Raw genomic sequence first — 23279 nt, 5'->3', positions numbered from 1 at the left:
AAATTGATAGATCCATCATTCTTATGTATTAATGAGTTGTACATTACAACTCATCAATGAATATAAATTATGGATCTATCAATTTTGGTTGTGGATTAATCATTAGCCAAAATACATTGGTTTTATTTGAAGGAAACAATATTTCTTACTTGTTGACTTTGTTTGTAGCTTCGGGTGTACTTGAGAACTTCTGCGCTGGATCAAATGGTGCAAGCTGCAAGCTCATCAATAGGATTGCGAACTATTAAGCGTGTGCTTGAGGTTTCTACTCATATTTGTTTTATATTTAGAAAATGTGATTTTACTTTTGTTTTAAGATTATATTTGGAAGTGAATTGAGGTTGATTTGTTAGAACAATTTGGTGCTGCATAACTTGAAGCTTTAGAGAAACGTCTATTATATATTGATAGGCTTTTTTCTATTCATTATTAACAAGTATACTTGATATGAAGAGTGTTTATGATGCACTCCCTCATTTAAAAAAAAGTCATAATCACATTTTACTTTTTATTTTGTTTTTATCCCTTTTTTGTTTTGCATGCATAATTATTGGTATAAAATTTTTGTACATTATTAATTTTATTTATCTATTAGTGGACAATTAATTTGAAACAAACTAAAGATAAAGAGATCAATTTTTACCGTAGGTTATTAGGCCATTGTGTGGGATTTGTTAGGTACATTGTAAAGCATATACATGATTCCATTACATTACACAATTTAATACGTAATAAATAAAAATAAAAATTCAAGATAACATTAAAGGTGGGTGTTTATTTTGTTCAATTCACCTATATCTTCATGAACACTCACTAATACAACAAGATTTCATCAGCAGGCTTAATTTATTTGCTATGCAGACACACATGCCTCATACAGAGGCTCACAACAGAATTAGAATCTTTCAAGTTTTTCAGCATAAAACAACCATTTTTCCAGTATATGGACTAATCATTTGTCAATGTAATCAAATGATGATGTTTCTATATATCTCATCTACTGACACATATTCATTGATTTAAATGTAACTAGAGCTACGCAGGATTAGGAGCATAAAGAAATATTTGTATCACTCGAATAATACATAATCATCCAACATACAAAGTACATCATGAAATGTAACCATTTAGAATGGGACAAAAACAACATATGGTTAGACCTGAGGATTTTTATAGTACAAAACCGCTTTCTTGGGTTTAAAGAGGTGCCTAGAACCGTATTCCCATTGAATTATAGATTTTACCAACAAATTTTGCATCATGAATGATCGGAAGAATGGAATGAAAGCAATTACACCGATAAGAATTGGAATCCATAACGTACCATTCTGGTATAGGATGAAAAGGCTGGCACTGAAAGCAATCAACATGGATATCATAGATAAGGAGAGACATAATAGACCTTTTATTAACTTTCCCCTGGGAAAACATTTTAAGAAATCGAGCTCAGAGTAATTAGATGAGAAGAAGAGAGATACGAACATGTAGAGAATTGATGTAGTAGATGAGAGTAGAGATATGGCATCTGCCACAACAAAAATCTTGTAGACTATACTTGAATGAAAGATAGGGATACCGTCGTCTTGATTGTATCCACCAGGGATTGTATAAGCTGCGGTGAATCCAATTGTGGCAATAAGCGTTGCAACCAACATGGATTGCCCAGCTATATATGTCATCCATTTTTCATCTTCTTTAACTAAGCCTTTGTGTTCTCTGGCGAATAGCTCATGTGGTGTTAGATTGTCTGCATTCTTCCCTTGCCTGTAAGAAGGAGGAACCATTCTCTCTACCTCCTACAAGACACACAAACTAGAAGAGTTAGATATTAGTTTATGGTTGTACACCTAAACAATAAAAGAAAAATAATCCACGAATCATTGAAGCGTGTAAAGAAATATACATACCCGAAACCATAATGTTTCTCGTTGCATTTGCAAACCAACCCCTGATGCATTCTGGATTTGCTTTTGTTTCGAGCTCATCCCTGCTAGATGCAACAGATTGTTACCATGTTTATCTTTAAAACGAATTATGAAATCCTTCATCGAACCTATCTCATACAACAAGTTGTAGATATCCTCATTGCGATTCTTTACAGCAATGTGAAATATAGTTTGATATTCATCATCTACTTGCCAAACCAGATCAGGATATTGACGAATGAGCTCAACTATAAAGTTAGTGTTTCCCATTTTTGCCGCAATAAAAGGTATCCGAGAAGAAAATGTCGTTGTGGTACTATTATCGGCTTCTTCACTTATATATTTAATATTCTTTGAAATGACTTCTTTCAGAGCTAACTCAGTATCCCCTTGTGGAGTCTTGATTAAATTATCGGTTTCTTTATGCATTTTTTCAATATGTTTAAATATTAGCTTCTGTAGTATCACGGCTTGATATTCCTTACTGGCGAGTGACTTGTTGTCTTTGTCGATTGAAGTGTGGCCGCCTCTAATAATGCTATGGGTTTCATCGTGCATTTGAGCGAGGTGTTTATAAATAAGGCTTGCTAGCCTCAGAGCTTGATATCCCTTTTCAGAGACTGGTGTATAGTCTTTCGTTTGCCCAATATCGTTGGTTTCAACATTCATCTTGACAACATATTCAGATATGAGTAGAAGTAGTCGTGTAACTTGATCGGACCATCCACGATCAGCCGGCATGTTCTGTCTCTGAATCCGATCAGATGGACCTCTGAGTATATCGTCAATTTCATCTTTTTTCTTTTTTGCAATAGGTTTCCAAATGGTTCGTAACAATAATAGTGCACTATTTTCCTTTTCATGAGCTCCCTTCTTCAAACCAAGGAACACAAGAACTGACCAACAACCATTACCAAATAAAGGAAAGAAAAGGCCAAATTGATGATATTGAATAGGAATGAGTATAATAATACTGGGCAAAGTTGCATTTTATTGAGGTCTACGTAATTAATGCAAAATTAGAAAATGGGTCAACTTGACGAATCCCTTTTATATTAATGACGTAAATATGTTGTCTATTCTTGAAAGGATATCTATGTTAAATGTGTACCCGAATTGATGATTCCCTGGATGAAGGTATTTTTTCTTACAGAAAACTTCTCAGGCTTACTAGCCAAAATTCTCAGCGCATTCCCATTAGCAGCAACTTCTGGGTACTTTTCCGCTATATCTTGTGCAATATCTGAAAAGATTTGAAGAAACACTCTTACAAAAAACACAATCAAGAATGCGGAAGAAAAAATAAATAACAAGGCTTAAAAATACTAAGCAGGTAACGAAGAAGGATTAATTATTAGAATATGTATTTGGAGTAGCCTGCCCAAATGTATGTATGGGTTTAAGGTTCGTTCGAGTTTAATTAGGTTTAGGGTTTCATTGTCTTCTATATATAGTTGATTAACAATACGATACACCTCACGGGGTTTTCTATTATTCTATCATGGTATCAGAGCTCATGTGTGCGGTTTGTTCTACAAAGAGATCGAGTCAGGCCGCTGTCGTGCCTCCATCTCTACAACCGTTCCACGCCTCGATGTGAGGGGGCGTGTTGGGAAGTTATCTCACATCGGTCATGGGACAAAACACATGTATACATATAAGTCTAAGGGGAAGTTTCTCTATCACCAATTGGTTTTAGAAAAAGGATGGACTCTTGAACTTATATTAATAAGTTTGATACTGTACCCAGCTCTGGCCCGTACACACTAGCTTCAACATTATCACAATTGCTTCGTAGGAGTATGTTACACGAAGGTAAATATCAAGTACTAATAACGAGGTCCATGAAATACAGAGCAAGAACAGTGGTCTTGAAGTTCTACAACCTCGGTCAATTACAAGTCAAGCTAGCCAAACTGTTTCTAGCTCGGCTGCATTCGTTTACAACAAAGAAAAGGGACAACACCACTTTCCTCTGCAGAAATACATTTGAGGAAATGTCAACCATTATTCCAAATACATTGGGAATGAGCGGGCGGCATGGAAAGCTGGTCCAACCCGCTTACAAATGGAATGGAATGCAAGGCATGATCCTCATTCAACATTCAATCTCAATCCTAAAACACATGTCATATCAACTCACTCAGTGGTGTAAAGCAATCCTTTGATTGCTACCTTCGGGGAATCGACAGCGAAGAAACCAAAAACCTTAACCACCCCAATCTTATACTCTCGTGACTTGGATATCCATATATCATCATCTTAGCATTAAAGGATCGCCGGTTATTGTACAAACAAAGTTCATAGAAATAAAAATGTTTTTAAATCATTTTCAAATCTCCTAAACCCAAATCCCTAAAAAAACCAAGAAAATCTGGAATTACTGATAAAGTTGGATTGTTCTGAAGAATGTTGTTTCAAATAGATATACCATTGCACAAATTTACTTAAATGTGAATTGAATCTTTTTATATTATGAAATTTAAGTATTGCATAGTTTGTTTATGTTTTACACCTCTACCGAAAAATAATTTTCTATGTTTGTTTATACCTAGATAAACATCTCAAGATTTGGGCCCATGAGTTCCTCTCTATGAGGCCTCGGGTTCAAATCTCAAGAAGCATATCTTGAGTTGGTGTTAAAATATATGGTCTGTATTCTTAGTGTTGAATAATATTTGTGTTATTTTGTTTTATACTTGTTGCTAAATGAATAAATGATAGGTTAAGTGTAAGGAGTCAAGGACTTGAAGATTACATGGAGAAGAAGGGTTGACGTTTTTTTGTTATGTCTTGAAGGATAGAGACCTTGTGCAAGAGTTGATTCTGATTCTTCAAGGGTTAAGATGGAAACCTCTGAAGGGTTTATTTTGTATACGCGATCAATCATTGAGGGCTAAAAGGGAGTATCGGTGTAAATATAAAAGAACATTTACCCTCACGGTGAATTCTATGACAAATATAGATTATAGATCTAACTCTCGTTCATCTCCTTCATAAAAAAAATAGGGTTTATTATCGTGTATTTTATATACATCAAATTGATGAATATAGTCTAACAACGTGTTGTATAATTTTCTGGTTCTTATTCTTTAGTATTCTTGTAAGAACATCACAGATTTTGTTACGGTTAGAAACAGTATGTTCTTGATTATGTTTTTGGATGACAAAATGATTATGTTTTGGATGACAAAAAACATTGAAATCATCCTGTGTTAGTGCTTTTTATCCGTTTTCATCACTCCCAAGCAAAAACTACACAAACAGTCCTTAAAGTGAGTTTTTTTTTTTTTTTCTTCCTAATTTCATCATTTGCCCTAACAAATATTAACTCTCTCGTTAAGTTACTCAACCATTTAAAAAGAAGTTATTTTAGGTTGTTATTAGTTCCGAAAGACACATTGAACAAAATTTGACCCATTTAAGCTGTATAAGTTGTTTGCTAATCTTATGAGATATGATATGTACACAATCCATTTTTGTTATGTACACAACCATCATACTTTACAGTGTTGTATTGTATTGTACAATACTGTAAAACATGATGGTTGTATACATAACAAAAATGAGTTGTGTACATATCACTCCCCCTTATCTTATACGTTTGCTTTCTCAAATTATTATATCAAAATATACAACCTGACGTTATATATTTGAAGTTGCCAGTCAACCTCTAGTATTAAAAACTCCAGCTGACTTGAATCAATATTGTCTAATTCATATATCAAAATTTACAATTCTGAATCCCACTTATATGAACTATATGACCAACTAAAAAATGTTGTTGTTGGTAAAATAGATTTGAAACATACTTTTGATTGTTGCGGAGAATTCAGAAATTGCAAACAATTTCTTTAGTTGCTGTAATCGGAATCAAGTTGTTCAAAGCCTCACCGTAAATGTCAGAAAAATCTTATTAGAAGCTAATCAATTACTATTCCAAGAATACCTCGTCAAGTACCAAAAATATGAAACAAGTGAGAAGCAAAGACTCGCAAAGCGATAGTCAAAATGGAACCGTCTGGAAATGAGACTAATTTAGCCACTAACTATCTACTGCCACCGCCACCGACTAGGCATGGCAATGGATGTCCGATCCATCAAATATCCATTCGATCCGATACATTTAAATGTATATGGATGATCTAATAAGTGGATATGGATATGGATGTTGTGAAAAAGTGTGGATCGAGTATGGATGATAATTTATGTAACATCTTCAAACCGGGCCTAGCCGTAAGATTACTATTTTACACCTTAGTGTGCTTACGTGGCTTTAATTATGCTTTTATTATAATATAATGTTTATTATTATTGAGCTATGTGGTTAGGACCAGTTTGTGAAAAGGGTCACAAAACAGGTTTGTTTATTTAATTTGGACACCGTTAGGGTCGCCTAATAATATACGATAGATATCAGATGATAAATACCTGTGTATTGTGAGCTATGGGTTTTTAACCCTTAAGTGATATGGGTGGGAGTTATCTTCTCATTTTCTAGACTCATCCCCAATTTACTCCCGTATGTTCATTTCCTCACCTCCCAAACCCTAATCACAAAATTTGTTCTTGAGCTCGAATTAATTACATCATCTTTTCCTTATTGTCTACTGATTCTATTGAGGTAAGAATCATGTGTTTTTATGCTTAAATCTTTGTTAAAATTGGGTTTTTGTGTGAGTTTGATAAAAGTGTGAAATTGGGTCAAAACCTTTGATTTGATGTTGTTTTAATGTTAAAATTGTGGATTATAGTCTAAACTATGTTGTGAACAAGTTGTGGTTAGTTTTGATGTCAAAAACGAGCTCTAGATCAAGAATTGGATGTTTTAGCTTGAGTCTCGTAACTTTGTTCAACTTCTGCATCAGATGAACACAGTCGCCCGAGGGTCTCCTGACAGTCGACCGACTGTCTAACACACTCGACCGTGTGAGTACTTGACCGACCGTGTGAGTTGTTGAACTTTCCCGACCGTGTGACTGGACTCTCCCGACCGATTGTGTCTAGACAGTCGGTCACCTGTCTATGACAACCGACCGATTGTCTTTGGTAGTGAAATTTTTTACCAAGTACCTATTTCTAGCCGTTATGCTGCCCGTGTGTCTAATTTTGATTGGAACCCTATTCTAACTTGGTTTGTATTGTTCTCAGGTGATAAGAACCAAGAAGAAGCTCATAAAGATAATTGTTGACGGTAATCGGTGAGTGGGACTATCTGGGACCGATAGTATTGATTAGCATGTTATTCTATGATTGCCTTTATTGTTGTTGATTAACATGCTACCTACTGTTATTGATTATGGCCTTGTGATAACTCCTTGTTATGTGATGCCATGAGTGTTTTTGAGCCCAGTGCGTCCCTATCGGGTGGTTCAGATAGGAGAGACCAACCTGTGGGTTAATTTCTTCATGCGGTAGACAGTGTCCATTTTTGCATATGTTTGATTGATACGTTCGTCGCATGTGGATGATTTATGCACTCATGGGTGCGCGAGGAATTTCCGGTAAACCCCCAAATCAACTGGCAGTAAAGTGTTCGGCCGGACCACCTATGTCTATGTATATTGCACTTAGGTAATGAATGTGCTAGTTATCATGATTATTGTAACTGTTGTGAATTATTATTGCCTATCGTTAGTTGCACTAACTTAGCTTCCTGCTAATTCCCTCCATCTTCCCCCTACATGTTGTTAGCTTTTGATTATGTTACTTTTTAGGGAGAATACGGGCGTCAAGATGTTATGTTTGACAAGACTTAACTCTGATGTCTTCTTACTTCGTTTTAAAACTGGTTGTGACCAGAGTTAGTTTAGGATAACATATGCTTTTGAATTGTGTCCTTTTATAAATGTTAACCCGGATATATCTTATCCCGTTAAGTCTATATTTTGATATAGTAGTAAGTGACACCGATGGTGATGATTTAACTTTTAGTTGCAAGTTACATTGAGTTTGAATACTTAAATAAATATTTACTTTATTTAGTAGATCAAGTGATTACGAAGACAATGCAACAAAAATTAAAGAAAAAGGACTTAAAACGAAGAAAATAGAGCGATAACGGTGAAAGTCAAGTTACGATCCTGGTGACCAAAGTTATGACCAAGGAAGAACTGGCTCCTTGAACGGGCCCTATGTCATGTGAGCGGGCCCATTGAATGGTCTGCCCTAAACGGGGCCCATGAACGACTAACCCATGAACGAGCCTAGTAAACGTGGGCCTTGAACGAGCCCTATGAACGGGCCAATAGCCATCTGAACAGATAACGGGTGGCCCACCAACACTTTGCCTATTTAAAGGCCAATCCATTTCACATTCCAACACACTTCCCTCACATCACACTTACACATACTTACTCTCTCTCTCTAACTGAGTTACCATTGATTCCTTCTCATCTCTAGATTAGAACGCACTTAGAGGCGAACCTTGAAGATTGTAAGAGGAGCAGGGTACGTCTAGGGAATATCAACATTTGTAACAGTCAAGACTCCATTTGTATACGGTGAACACTTTCCTTAAATTAGTAGTTATGTTATATATATATATATATATATATATATATATATATATATATATATATATATATATATATATATATATATATATATATAGGATCCAGTGAGAACATTTTTAGTGTGAGAACTCTAGGAACTCCAAATACACTTCAAATACACTGAAATTCGAGCAAAAAAGGTGCGCGGGCGAGCAAAAAAAGGAAATTCGAGCAAAAATCTAGAACACGGACAAACAAAAAATCATAGTCGAGCAAAAAAAAAAAAATTTTTTTTTTTTGAATTTCAAAAATGTAGAACACATTTTTGTTCGACTACCCGTGTGTTCTACATTTTTTTGTTCGACTATCAAGAATGTAGAACACATTTTTGTTCGCCCGCCTTGTTTTCTGCTCGCAAGCCTTTTTTTTGTTCGAATTTCAAAATGTATAACACATTTTTGTTCGACTACCCGTATGTTCTACGTTTTTTTGTTCGAATATCAAAAATGTAGAACACATTTTTGTTCGCCCGCCTTGTTTTTGCTCGCCCGCATTTTTTTTCGTCCTTCCCCTTTTTTGCTCGAATTCCCCTTTTTTTGCTCGCCCGCCACTTTTTTTGCTCGAATATCCCTTTTTTGTTCGAATTTCAGTGTATTTTTGAGTTGTCAGGGTTCTCACACCCAAAAAATTCTCATTTGATCCCTACTATATATATATATATATGTGTGTGTGTGTGTGTGTGTGTGTGTGTGTGTTACTCATATTTTCTTTAAATATTACGTAGTATATAATTTACATATAATTAAAAAGATATTAGTGGTGAGAAATGAAAAAAAATTGTAGACGTTAAGTTACAAACACCATTTTAAAATTTATCAACACCACGGACTCTTAAACTTCAAAGAATTTTTAAAATTTGTCAACACCACGAGCTCTTAAATAATTCTTATATTTTTCCTATTTTTTAGTATCTCTATTTACATATCACTGCAAATTATATTTTTTACATTTTTTTACACACCCGTGCAACGCACGGACTTAAAAAAACCTATATATATATATATATATATATATATATATATATATATATATATATATATATATATATATATATATATATATATATATATATATATATAAGGTAAATCCACCAAAATTTCTGAACGGATTTATTTTTCTATTCGCCGCGAGTTAGGTTCCATCGCCATCACCATTCAACTCGAAATAATTTTACGAACTAAACGCAATAAATTGTATTCGACACGGAGCTTCGATCCACTACTAACGAAATTTTTTTTCTTATCAATAAATATGAAAGTAATTTGAATTTACAGTTTACTTACTTAAAATATTTATGAGCATACAAATATAACTGTTATAATAATAATTATACATGACGAGTCCCCCAAATACCCTTATTTTGCTGAAATGACCCGCAACCTTTCTATAATTAAACTCGTGGTTTACACCTTTTATTCAAAAAATAATTGTAAATAATAATTGTAAAATATTTCACCACCGTTCAACGTACGAGCTCTAAAACCAACACCACGGACTCTTAAACTCAAAAGAATAATTAAAAAGATATTAATGGTGAGAAATATAAAAAATTGTAGACGTTATGTTACTAACACCACTTTTAAAATTCGTCAACACCACGGCTCTTAAACTCAAAAGAATTTTTAAAATTTTTCAACACCGCGGGCTCTTAAATAATTCTTATATTTTTTCTATCTTTTTAATATCGTTATTTACATACCAAGATGAACTGCAAATTACATTTTTTACGGTTTTTTAAACATCCGTACAACGCACGAGCTCAAAAACCTAAAATATATATATATATATATATATATATATATATATATATATATATATATATATATATATATTATTTTTAATTCAGTAGCTAAACTATAATAGAAAAACCCATTTATTTAAAGAATGGTCATAACAAAATCTTACGTAAGGTTATATTTCTTTTTTATCGATAGATTTCTTTTTTGAGGTGAAAACACAAACAAGAACAATTTGAGTAGCCCGCCCCAATTCGACCCGGGTCTCGATCCAATCCGACCCGGGTCATGAACAAACCGGCCCGTTCGAACCACATTAATTCTGACTCATTTCGACTCAAACCCACTTGATCGTTGACCCAACCCGACCCAATCCAGCCCGTTTGCCAGGCCTAGTTTAAATGCTTACCAAAGATATTATTCTCGACGCATTTCTCGAAAAGCGTGTTACGACTTGACTTCCAAATATCATCAGACAAACAAGTATTTTCGTACAAATAATTGACAGCATCATTATATCCAAACCAGGCAGCCGCAATCAACGGCATCTTAATTCCGCTAGGGATTGTCATCAAGGCCTTGTTCTTTTTCATCATTATTTTTAAGGCTGTAATGTTTCCGGCTGCTGCTGCTACATAGAAGGCAGTGCTGTCATCTACATTTTTCAGTGCCAAATCTTCGTCTGTCATAATATGCACCAGATATTGCACGACCTCATGTGTTTTTTTGTCACTTGTGGATGCAGAGAGGTGAAGTGCAGTATCCCAATTTTCAGTGATGGCATAACTTACCAACTCTGGTCGCTTATCAAGAACGAATTTAACCAATTTCAAATCACCTTTGACGGATGCTTTGTAAAGAGGGACACCGAATTCGAGGTATTCCAATCTAGGTCCTTTAATATAATTCCAACGCAAATAGTTACTTGTGGAAAATGGTTTATTTAAGCTGTTTTATTTATATTTTAAATGCTAAGGGTAACATTTATTTGAATATTTAATTTAAGTTGAGATTTAAATGATAAATCTTAGCTTTTGGATTAATATAATCAATGACTATGATTAAAATCAGCGGGACAATCACATGTGGTTCTTACGACAATCACATGTGATTGTAACACCTCAACTTAAATTAAGGATTAAAATGATTCTTTTTAAACAATATGAATATGATTGATTAAAAATTAAAAAGTAGACTATTATGAAGAGAAGAAATTACCATCTATTAGATCTGTGTATGGTAGCTTTGTTGGCCGGGAACTCATCTGCACAAAAACACCAGTAATTCGCTACAGCAAGTGACTAATGTGTATATGAATAGAAGGTATTGCTGAAAATATAATAGTGCAAATGGTAGTGCAAATGTGATGGTGCAAATGGTATTGAAATGAGATTTCTTATATATACTAAGTAGTAATGACTAGTAATGAATTATTATTGTAATTTTTTTTTTTTTTTTTTTTTTTTTTTGCGAACTATAGATATGAATGATAAAGTACGGGGTAATAAGTTTTGGCACCTAACGTCTCTAACGTGAACCTTATTCATTTGATATCCACCACACAAAATTAATTAAGAGATAACGGAGTAGGTAGCAGGAGTAAATTTTCTAGTCAACCCCATTTGTTGTATGCCTATGTTTTTTTGGTTGATTTTTTTTTTTTTTTTTTTTTGAAAAGCAATAAATTTATTAATATGAAAGGTAGTAACGGAAACTTTATTTTGTTTATAGGATTTCGTCAAGTTTATCTTTGTAATTTTATTTTCCTCGCTTGTAATCATAACCGTTTATCTTCATTGCTTTGATGAAGTAATCGGTTTTTTAATAAAATTCACCTTCGCCTTAAACGGAAACTTGTTTACTTATTACTCCGTACTATCTGTTTACATTGAGTTTATTTTATTTTCTTGAAACATAGGAGTAGTAAACAATCTTGGAAAACCATATTTATGTATCTTTTGTTTAAAGATTGAATAGATCTATGCATAATTCATAAATATGATTTTCAATCATTGATTTAGAAGCCGACGTTATAATTGTAGGATTAATTAATACACAAGATACAACACATAAATATATGACCAAATTTATATGAGTATTCAGAATGACACACTAATTATAATATATGATATATATTTCATTTCATATCATTTCATTTCATTTCTCAACATACGAAACCCCAAAAAATGTGAACAGCACCAACGGGTACTATTCACAATTTTGTCTTCTTCCATTTTTATAAACTACAAGTTTTTACTCACTTTAATTTGTTCCTTTCGCTTCTATTTCCCCCCCCCCTCCCCCCCCCCCCTCCCCCCCCCCCCCCTTTTGTTTATCATTTCACAATACAGTACACTCTAAAAATTGTCAATAGCACCAACGAGTATTACTCACAACTTTGCCTTCTTCCATTCTTAGATGGCTTGTAACAGGAAGGGGCTCATGTCGTGGGTGCCTATGTGGCAGCCGGCCACGCCCTGGGCGATCAAGTAGCGGCGCGTGGAGAGGGGCGGGGGAGAGGGGCAGCGGCTGTTTGCGTGGGCTGGCAACGGGGAAGGCCACGGGTGTGGTTGCTTTTTTTTATTTTTTATTAATTTAAAAATATTATTTTTATCCTCTTCTGATACTTAACCCAATTGTATTTTAACACATCATCACAATACTCCTATCTCACACCATAAACCCACACCACCACTGCTCCACACAAACAACTCACACGTCCTAGTCATCAAAAAGTAACTCACGACCCCAACACACGCCCCTAACCGTTACGAATGGTCACTATGAGTTTTTTACCCACTTTAATTTATTTTTTTCACTTCTATTTTTCCCCCTTTTTATTTATCACATGAAACTCGAACTTTTTTACCCACTTTAATTTGGTTTTTGCTTTTATTTCTCTCTCTCTCTCTCTCTCTCTCTCTCTCTCTCTCTCTCTCTCTTGTCTATCGAACTTAATAACCGTTTGTCCGCCGCATCGTGTAAGAACTCCAACTAGTTATTATTGAAGTAATAAAGAAAATCAATTATATATATATATATATATATATATATATATATATATATATATATATATATATATATATATATATATATATATAGTGGTAGGATCAAGAGGGAAGTAACCAATCGGGGAGAAACGGGGGAAGCAAAATGTTTTTTTTTTCATTTTTTGAAAAAACTTTGTTCACGAACGTTATAGATTGGATGAAAATATGAACATTTAATAAAGACACTATATGATAAATGTTTTTATTTTGGCGGAAAAACGCTCGAAGAAGTAATATATAACAATTATCGTGTTTTTCGAGCGTATGTTCAGGTTTTAGATATTAGGGTTTATAGGGTTTAGATATTAGGGTTTAGAAATTTAGGATTTAGGGTTTAGATTGAGTTTTTTTTTTTTTTTTTTTTTTTTTTTTTTTTTTTAACACGAACGGTTTAGAGGTTAGGGTTTAGGGTTTAGGGTTTAGGGTTTAGGGTTTTGGGTTTATGGAATAAACCCAAAACAACAAACCCTAAACCCTAAACTCTAAATCGGGCTAAATTTTACTTCGCAAAACATGAAGAAAAAAAACGTTTACATTATTCAGGAATAATATTATCTTGAATGTTATTTTTGTCGATCGTTTTTCTGCCTAAATAACAACATTCATCACGAAGTTTTTCTTCTACATATTTTTGTGTGATCTTGATGCCGGAAAACAAAATTCCAAAAAAAACGAAAAAATTTTTTTTTGCTTCCCTCCGATTGGTTACTTCCCCATTGATCCTGCCCCTATATATATATATATATATATATATATATATATATATATATATATATATATATATATATATATATATATATATATATATATATATATATTAGTTTTATGAGACTGTGCGTTGCACGACATTTATATAAATTAATACTCCCTCCGTCCCATATTAATAGTCCACCTTTCGTTTTTCGTTCGTCCCAAATTAATAGTCCACTTCCATAAATATTAAAAAGAATAATTGGTTAAAGTACTTATATATCCTTGCTTTATTTAAGTAAGACAAAAGTATAGGTAAAATGTAATGGGTAAAACTAAAAAGTAGGGAAAAAGTAGACAAAAAGTACATGTGACAGTCACTTTTTCTTAAACTGTGTGTTTTTTGTCTGTGGACTATTAAATTGGGACGGAGGGAGTCGTCGATAACGTTAATATTGATAATTATCAACTGTATAATACAATTACAATAAAAAAACTCTTTATTACTGATAAGATTTGTATCGAAAACAAGTATTGAATACTAACGCATAGATTATGAGCTCCTCCATTGAAATCATTTTAACTTCAATTGACAAATAATCAATAAAACACCAAACATGAAATCTCTATTTTATATTATAACACCGATCATTGTTAATATTAAAATAATATTATATTGTAATATAATATACTCCGTAATATTTTAGGTACGGAAATCTGTATATTATTGTAATATAATATACTCCGTAATATTTTAGGTAATAAAATCTGTATATTAAATTAAATTAGAAAATCTAGTAATTCAGTTAATAGATGGACTAAATGATAGACTAACACATGGCAGGAATAAAGGGGGAGTTGACACGTGATAGAAATTAATCAGAAGTTGACACGTAAGATTATTGTCACGCTCTTTATTATATATATATATATATATATATAATCAAGAGGGAAACACTTTTTTGGGAGAAGTGGGGGAAGTAAATTTTTTTGGTTTTTTTCAAAAAAAAAATTCAGGCATCAAGATCACATTAAAATATGAACATTTAAAAAAGATACTTTGTAATGAATGTTATTATTTTTGCCGGAAAATGCTCGAAGAAAAAAATGAAAATATGCATCATGTGTAATATTATTCTTCTGAGTTTTTTTCAGGGTTTAGAAATTAGGGTTTAGTAATTAGGGTTTAGAAATTATGGTTCAAAAATTAGGGTTTAGAAATTATAGTTTAGAAATTAGGGTTTAGATTGAATTTTTAACACGAACGGTTTAGAGTTTAGGTTTAGGGTTTTGGGTTTAGGGACTAAACCTAAAACACTAAACCCTAAACTCTAAATCGGGTTAAATTTTGAAAAAAAACCTTCATATAAGATGAAAGAAAACAACGTTCCAAAAATATTATTAGGAATAACATTACTCATGATGAATGTTATCAATTATTTCTTCGATCGTTTTTTCGCCTAAATAATAACGTTCATCACAAAATGTCTTTTTTAAATGTTCATATTTTCACCTAAACTTGATGTCTGGAAAAAAACAAAAAAACAAAGAAAAAATTTACTTCCCTCCAAAAAAGTGCTTCCCTCTTGATGATGAAAGAGGGAAGCACTTTTTTGATGGGGAGTGGGGGTAGTAATTTTTTTTCATTTTTTTTCGAATTTTTTTCAGACATCAAGTTTAGGTGAAAATATTAACATTTAAAAAAGACACTTTGTGATGAATCTTAATATTTAGGCGAAAAAATGATCGAAGAAAAAAATGAAAATATGCAACATGTTTAATGTTATTCCTAATAATATTTTTGGAACGTCGTTTTCTTTCATCTTATATGAATTTCTTTTTTCAAAATTTAGCCTGATTTAGAGTTTAGGGTTTAGAGTTTAGGGTTTAGTGTTTTGGGTTTAGTCCCTAAACCCAAAACTCTAAACCCTAAACTATAAACCGTTCGTGTTAAAAATTCAATCTAAACCCTAATTCTAAACTCTAAACCCTAATAGCTAAACCCTAATAGCTAAACTCTAATTTTTGAACCCTAATTTCTAAACCCTAATTACTAAACCATAATTTTTAAACCAAAAAAAAAAAAACTCAACAAAAAAACATTACACATGTTGCATGTTTTCATTTTTTTTCTTCGAGCATTTTTTCACCAAAATAATAACATTCATCACAAATTATCTTTTTTAAATGTTCATATTTTCATGTGATCTTGATGTCTGAAAAAAAAGAAAAAAATGAAAAAAAATTACTTCCCCCCAAAAAAGTGCTTCCCTCTTGATTATATATATATATATATATATATATATATATATATATATATATATATATATATATATATATGATTTTGCTAACAAATGCCCTAAGGGCAATAAATAAGAGCTACTTATTACATTAAATATTCTTATCCTAACCATAATTTTAATAAATGGATATTGTTTTCTCCCTCTTCCATGTTTACCCTTTCTGTTTAATATTTTTATTTTTTTTATTAATAATCCGTAACAAAACGTGCTTATTATTACTCGATGAGTATTTCATATCAAATATATGCATCATTAATTCACTCTTTATCATAATTTTGCCTCATTCATCCTTATTTACTACAGATATGTTAAATGAAAAAAAGCCCAATAAGAATTAAATCAAAAATGTTTGCCTGTTGTGATTGTAGTTGTCGTTAACAACTATTATGGCATATACTTTTGCAAGCAAGACTTATGATTATTAATATACATGAACAAAGAGTATGAGAATGAGTATAAAATTTTGACTATGAAAATATTGGTACATCATACAAGCTTACACTAATGGAGTATTTATATTAAAAAATTTGATCATTCATTTTTGACATTTATACATCCATTTATGACTTTGTGTGAAATGTCCCGTTCTTATTGATTAAAAATGTTCCATATTAATTGATTTCGTTGCGAGGTTTTGACCTCTATATGAGACGTTTTTCAAAGACTGCATTCATTTTTAAAACAAACCATAACCTTTATTTCATAGATAAAGGTTTTAAAAAAGCTTTACGTAGATTATCAAATAATGATAATCTAAAATATCCTGTTTACACACGACCATTACATAATGGTTTACAATACAAATATGTTACAACAAAATAAGTTTCTTGAATGCAGTTTTTACACAATATCATACAAGCATGGACTCCAAATCTCGTCCTTATTTAAGTATGCGACAGCGGAAGCTCTTAATAATCACCTGAGAATAAACATGCTTAAAACGTCAACAAAAATATTGGTGATTTATAGGTTTAACCTATATATATCAAATCATAATAATAGACCACAAGATTTCATATTTCAATACACATCCCATACATAGAGATAAAAATCATTCATATGGTGAACACCTGGTAACCGACATTAACAAGATGCATATATAAGAATATCCCCATCATTCCGGGACACCCTTCGGATATGATATAAATTTCGAAGTACTAAAGCATCCGGTTCTTTGGATGGGGTTTGTTAGGCCCAATAGATCTATCTTTAGGATTCGCGTCAATTAGGGTGTCTGTTCCCTAATTCTTAGATTACCAGACTTAATAAAAAGGGGCATATTCGATTTCGATAATTCAACCATAGAATGTAGTTTCACGTACTTGTGTCTATTTTGTAAATCATTTATAAAACCTGCATGTATTCTCATCCCAAAAATATTAGATTTTAAAAGTGGGACTATAACTCACTTTCACAGATTTTTACTTCGTCGGGAAGTAAGACTTGGCCACTGGTTGATTCACGAACCTATAACAATATATACATATATATCAAAGTATGTTCAAAATATATTTACAACACTTTTAATATATTTTGATGTTTTAAGTTTATTAAGTCAGCTGTCCTCGTTAGTAACCTACAACTAGTTGTCCACAGTTAGATGTACAGAAATAAATTGATAAATATTATCTTGAATCAATCCACGACCCAGTGTATACGTATCTCAGTATTGATCACAACTCAAACTATATATATTTTGGAATCAACCTCAACCCTGTATAGCTAACTCCAACATTCACATATAGAGTGTCTATGGTTGTTCCGAAATATATATAGATGTGTCGACATGATAGGTCGAAACATTGTATACGTGTCTATGGTATCTCAAGATTACATAATATACAATACAAGTTGATTAAGTTATGGTTGGAATAGATTTGTAACCAATTTTCACGTAGCTAAAATGAGAAAAATTATCCAATCTTGTTTTACCCATAACTTCTTCATTTTAAATCCGTTTTGAGTGAATCAAATTGCTATGGTTTCATATTGAACTCTATTTTATGAATCTAAACAGAAAAAGTATAGGTTTATAGTCAGAAAAATAAGTTACAAGTCGTTTTTGTAAAGGTAGTCATTTCAGTCGAAAGAACGACGTCTAGATGACCATTTTAGAAAACATACTTCCACTTTGAGTTTAACCATAATTTTTGGATATAGTTTCATGTTCATAATAAAAATCATTTTCTCAGAATAACAACTTTTAAATCAAAGTTTATCATAGTTTTTAATTAACTAACCCAAAACAGCCCGCGGTGTTACTACGACGGCGTAAATCCGGTTTTACGGTGTTTTTCGTGTTTCCAGGTTTTAAATCATTAAGTTAGCATATCATATAGATATAGAACATGTGTTTAGTTGATTTTAAAATTCAAGTTAGAAGGATTAACTTTTGTTTGCGAAGATAGCTTTATATTTATGAATCGAATGATGTTATGAACATCATTACTACCTTCAGTTCCTTGGATAAACCTACTGGAAAAGAGAAAAATGGATCTAGCTTCAACGGATCCTTGGATGGCTCGAAGTTCTTGAAGCAGAATCATGACACGAAAACAAGTTCAAGTAAGATCATCACTTGAAATAAGATTGTTATAGTTATAGAAATTGAACCAAAGTTTGAATATGATTATTACCTTGTATTAGAATGATAACCTACTGTAAGAAACAAATATTTCTTGAGGTTGGATGATCACCTTACAAGATTGGAAGTGAGCTAGCAAACTTGAAAGTATTCTTGATTTTATGTAACTAGAACTTGTAAAATATATGAAGAACACTTAGAACTTGAAGATAGAACTTGAGAGAGATCAATTAGATGAAGAAAATTGAAGAATGAAAGTGTTTGTAGGTGTTTTTGGTCGTTGGTGTATGGATTAGATATAAAGGATATGTAATTTTGTTTTCATGTAAATAAGTCATGAATGATTACTCATATTTTTGTAATTTTATGAGATATTTTATGCTAGTTGCCAAATGATGGTTCCCACATGTGTTAGGTGACTCACATGGGCTGCTAAGAGCTGATCATTGGAGTGTATATACCAATAGTACATACATCTAAAAGCTGTGTATTGTACGAGTACGAATACGGGTGCATACGAGTAGAATTGTTGATGAAACTGAACGAGGATGTAATTGTAAGCATTTTTGTTAAGTAGAAGTATTTTGATAAGTGTCTTGAAGTCTTTCAAAAGTGTATGAATACATATTAAAACACTACATGTATATACATTTTAACTGAGTCGTTAAGTCATCGTTAGTCGTTACATGTAAATGTTGTTTTGAAACCTTTAGGTTAATGATCTTGTTGAATGTTGTTAACCCATTGTTTATTATAACAAATGAGATGTTAAATTGTTATATTATCATGATATTATGATATATAATATATCTCAGTATGATGTATATACAGTTAAATGTCGTTACAACGATAATCGTTACATATATGTCTCGTTTCGAAATCATTAAGTTAGTAGTCTTATTTTTACATATGTATTTCATTGTTAATACACTTAATAATATATTTACTTATCATTTAACATAATTAACCAAGTGTATCAATATCTTAATATGATTCATATGTACCTAGTAAGACGTTGTTATAACGATAATCGTTATATATATCGTTTTCGAGTTTCTTAAATTAATAGTCTCATTTTTATGTATATAACTCATTGTTAAAATACCTAATGAGATACATACTTATAATAAAAACATGTTAACTATATATATAACCATATATATGTCATCGTATAGTTTTTACAAGTTTTAACGTTCGTGAATCACCGGTCAACTTGGGTGGTCAATTGTCTATATGAAACATATTTCAATTAATCAAGTCTTAACAAGTTTGATTGCTTAACATGTTGAAAACATTTAATCATGTAAATATCAATCTCAATTAATATATATAAACATGGAAAAGTTCGGGTCACTACAGTACCTACCCGTTAAATAAATTTCGTCCCGAAATTTTAAGCTGTTGAAGGTGTTGACGAATCTTTTGGAAATAGATGTGGGTATTTCTTCTTCATCTGATCTTCACGCTCCCAGGTGAACTCGGGTCCTCTACGAGCATTCCATCGAACCTTAACAATTGGTATCTTGTTTTGCTTAAGTCTTTTAACCTCACGATCCATTATTTTGACGGGTTCTTCGATGAATTGAAGTTTTTCGTTGATTTGGATTTCATCTAACGGAATAGTGAGATCTTCTTTAGCAAAACATTTCTTCAAATTCGAGACGTGGAAAGTGTTATGTACAGCTGCGAGTTTTTGAGGTAACTCAAGTCGGTAAGCTACTGGTCCGACACGATCAATAATCTTGAATGGTCCAATATACCTTGGATTTAATTTCCCTCGTTTACCAAATCGAACAACGCCTTTCCAAGGTGCAACTTTAAGCATGACCATCTCTCCAATTTCAAATTCTATATCTTTTCTTTTAATGTCAGCGTAGCTCTTTTGTCGACTTTGGGCGGTTTTCAACCGTTGTTGAATTTGGATGATCTTCTCGGTAGTTTCTTGTATAATCTCCGGACCCGTAATCTGTCTATCCCCCACTTCACTCCAACAAATCGGAGACCTGCACTTTCTACCATAAAGTGCTTCAAACGGCGCCATCTCAATGCTTGAATGGTAGCTGTTGTTGTAGGAAAATTCTGCTAACGGTAGATGTCGATCCCAACTGTTTCCGAAATCAATAACACATGCTCGTAGCACGTCTTCAAGCGTTTGTATCGTCCTTTTGCTCTGCCCATCAGTTTGTGGATGATAGGCAGTACTCATGTCTAGACGAGTTCCTAATGCTTGCTGTAATGTCTGCCAGAATCTTGAAATAAATCTGCCATCCCTATCAGAGATAATAGAGATTGGTATTCCATGTCTGGAGACGACTTCCTTCAAATACAGTCGTGCTAACTTCTCCATCTTGTCATCTTCTCTTATTGACAGGAAGTGTGCTGATTTGGTGAGACGATCAACTATTACCCAAATAGTATCAAAACCACTTGCAGTCCTTGGCAATTTAGTGATGAAATCCATGGTAATGTTTTCCCATTTCCATTCTGGGATTTCGGGTTGTTGAAGTAGACCTGATGGTTTCTGATGCTCAGCTTTGACCTTAGAACACGTCAAACATTCTCCTACGTATTTAGCAACATCGGCTTTCATACCCGGCCACCAAAAATGTTTCTTGAGATCCTTGTACATCTTCCCCGTTCCAGGATGTATTGAGTATCTGGTTTTATGAGCTTCTCTAAGTACCATTTCTCTCATATCTTCAAATTTTGGTACCCAAATCCTTTCAGCCCTATACCGGGTTCCGTCTTCCCGAATATTAAGATGCTTCTCCGATCCTTTGGGTATTTCATCCTTTAAATTTCCCTCTTTTAAAACTCCTTGTTGCGCCTCCTTTATTTGAGTAGTAAGGTTATTATGAATCATTATATTCATAGATTTTACTCGAATGGGTTCTCTGTCCTTCCTGCTCAAGGCATCGGCTACCACATTTGCCTTCCCCGGGTGGTAACGAATCTCAAAGTTGTAATCATTCAACAATTCAATCCACCTACGCTGCCTCATATTCAGTTGTTTCTGATTAAATATGTGTTGAAGACTTTTGTGGTCGGTATATATAATACTTTTGACCCCATATAAGTAGTGCCTCCAAGTCTTTAATGCAAAAACAACCGCGCCTAATTCCAAATCATGCGTCGTATAATTTTGTTCGTGAATCTTCAATTGTCTAGACGCATAAGCAATCACCTTCGTTCGTTGCATTAATACACAACCGAGACCTTGCTTTGATGCGTCACAATAAATCACAAAATCATCATTCCCTTCAGGCAATGACAATATAGGTGCCGTAGTTAGCTTTTTCTTCAATAACTGAAACGCTTTCTCTTGTTCATCATTCCATTCAAATTTCTTCCCTTTATGCGTTAATGCAGTCAAGGGTTTTGCTATTCTGGAAAAGTCTTGGATGAACCTTCTGTAGTAACCAGCTAGTCCTAAAAACTGGCATATGTGTTTCGGAGTTTTCGGGGTTTCCCACTTTTCAACAGTTTCTATCTTTGCCGGATCCACCTTAATACCTTCTTTGTTCACTATGTGACCGAGGAATTGAACTTCTTCCAACCAAAATGCACACTTTGAAAACTTAGCGTACAATTCTTCCTTCCTCAATACTTCTAACACATTTCTCAAATGTTCACCGTGTTCTTGGTCATTCTTTGAGTAAATAAGTATGTCATCAATGAAAACAATGACAAACTTGTCAAGGTATGGTCCACACACTCGGTTCATAAGGTCCATGAACACAGCTGGTGCATTAGTTAAACCAAACGGCATGACCATAAACTCGTAATGACCATAACGTGTTCTGAAAGCAGTCTTTGGAATATCATCTTCTTTCACCCGCATTTGATGATACCCGGAACGTAAGTCAATCTTTGAATAAACAGACGAGCCTTGTAGTTGATCAAATAAGTCGTCGATTCTCGGTAGTGGGTAGCGGTTCTTGATGGTAAGTTTGTTCAACTCTCGGTAGTCGATACACAACCTGAATGTACCATCTTTCTTCTTGACAAACAAAACAGGAGCTCCCCACGGTGATGTGCTTGGTCGAATGAAACCACGCTCTAAAAGTTCTTGTAATTGGCTTTGCAGTTCTTTCATCTCGCTGGGTGCGAGTCTGTAAGGAGCACGAGCTATTGGTGCAGCTCCTGGTACAAGATCTATTTGAAATTCAACGGATCGATGTGGGGGTAATCCCGGTAATTCTTTCGGAAATACATCGGGAAATTCTTTTGCAATGGGAACATCATTGATGCTCTTTTCTTCAGTTTGTACTTTCTCGACGTGTGCTAGAACAGCATAGCAATCTTTTCTTATTAGTTTTTGTGCCTTCAAATTACTAATAAGATGTAGCTTCGTGTTGCCCTTTTCTCCGTACACCATTAAGGGTTTTCCTTTTTCTCGTATAATGCGAATTGCATTTTTGTAACAGACGATCTCTG

At 33.2% G+C, this 23279-nt stretch overlaps 1 protein-coding gene across 2 annotated transcripts; it reads right to left on the bottom strand.

Annotated features, from left to right (window-relative positions):
* Window positions 1–1045: 1045 nt before the first annotated feature.
* Window positions 1046–11590, bottom strand: LOC139876515 (uncharacterized). Of its 2 annotated transcripts, XM_071863848.1 has the most exons (6): window positions 11434–11590; window positions 10625–11110; window positions 3037–3168; window positions 1908–2821; window positions 1483–1796; window positions 1046–1353 (listed from the first exon to the last, which is right to left on the bottom strand). In XM_071863848.1, exons 1-6 carry the CDS (start codon window positions 11477–11479, stop codon window positions 1155–1157), a joined length of 2091 nt encoding a protein of 696 aa, XP_071719949.1. In that variant the 5' UTR covers window positions 11480–11590; the 3' UTR covers window positions 1046–1154. The 2 variants fall into 2 exon arrangements, with proteins under 2 accessions (XP_071719949.1, XP_071719948.1); XM_071863847.1 differs by having other exon boundaries at window positions 1046–1796.
* Between the last annotated feature and the right edge of the window lie 11689 nt (window positions 11591–23279).

The sequence above is a fragment of the Rutidosis leptorrhynchoides genome, chromosome 11 (assembly GCF_046630445.1).
Source record: "Rutidosis leptorrhynchoides isolate AG116_Rl617_1_P2 chromosome 11, CSIRO_AGI_Rlap_v1, whole genome shotgun sequence".
Classification (NCBI taxonomy): domain Eukaryota; kingdom Viridiplantae; phylum Streptophyta; class Magnoliopsida; order Asterales; family Asteraceae; genus Rutidosis; species Rutidosis leptorrhynchoides.
The sequence above is the reverse complement of the archived record's forward strand: the minus strand, read 5'-3'. Positions and strand labels throughout refer to the sequence as shown.

Coding starts and splice junctions, on each gene's coding strand:
- LOC139876515 (XM_071863847.1), bottom strand. CDS start 11,479: ATGAGTTCCCGGCCAACAAAGCTACCATACACAGATCTAATAGATG. Junction 2,822..3,036: donor CCAGGGAATCATCAATTCGG/GTACACATTTAA, acceptor GTTGTTGGTCAG/TTCTTGTGTTCCTTGGTTTG. Junction 1,797..1,907: donor GAGAAACATTATGGTTTCGG/GTATGTATATTT, acceptor TGTGTCTTGTAG/GAGGTAGAGAGAATGGTTCC.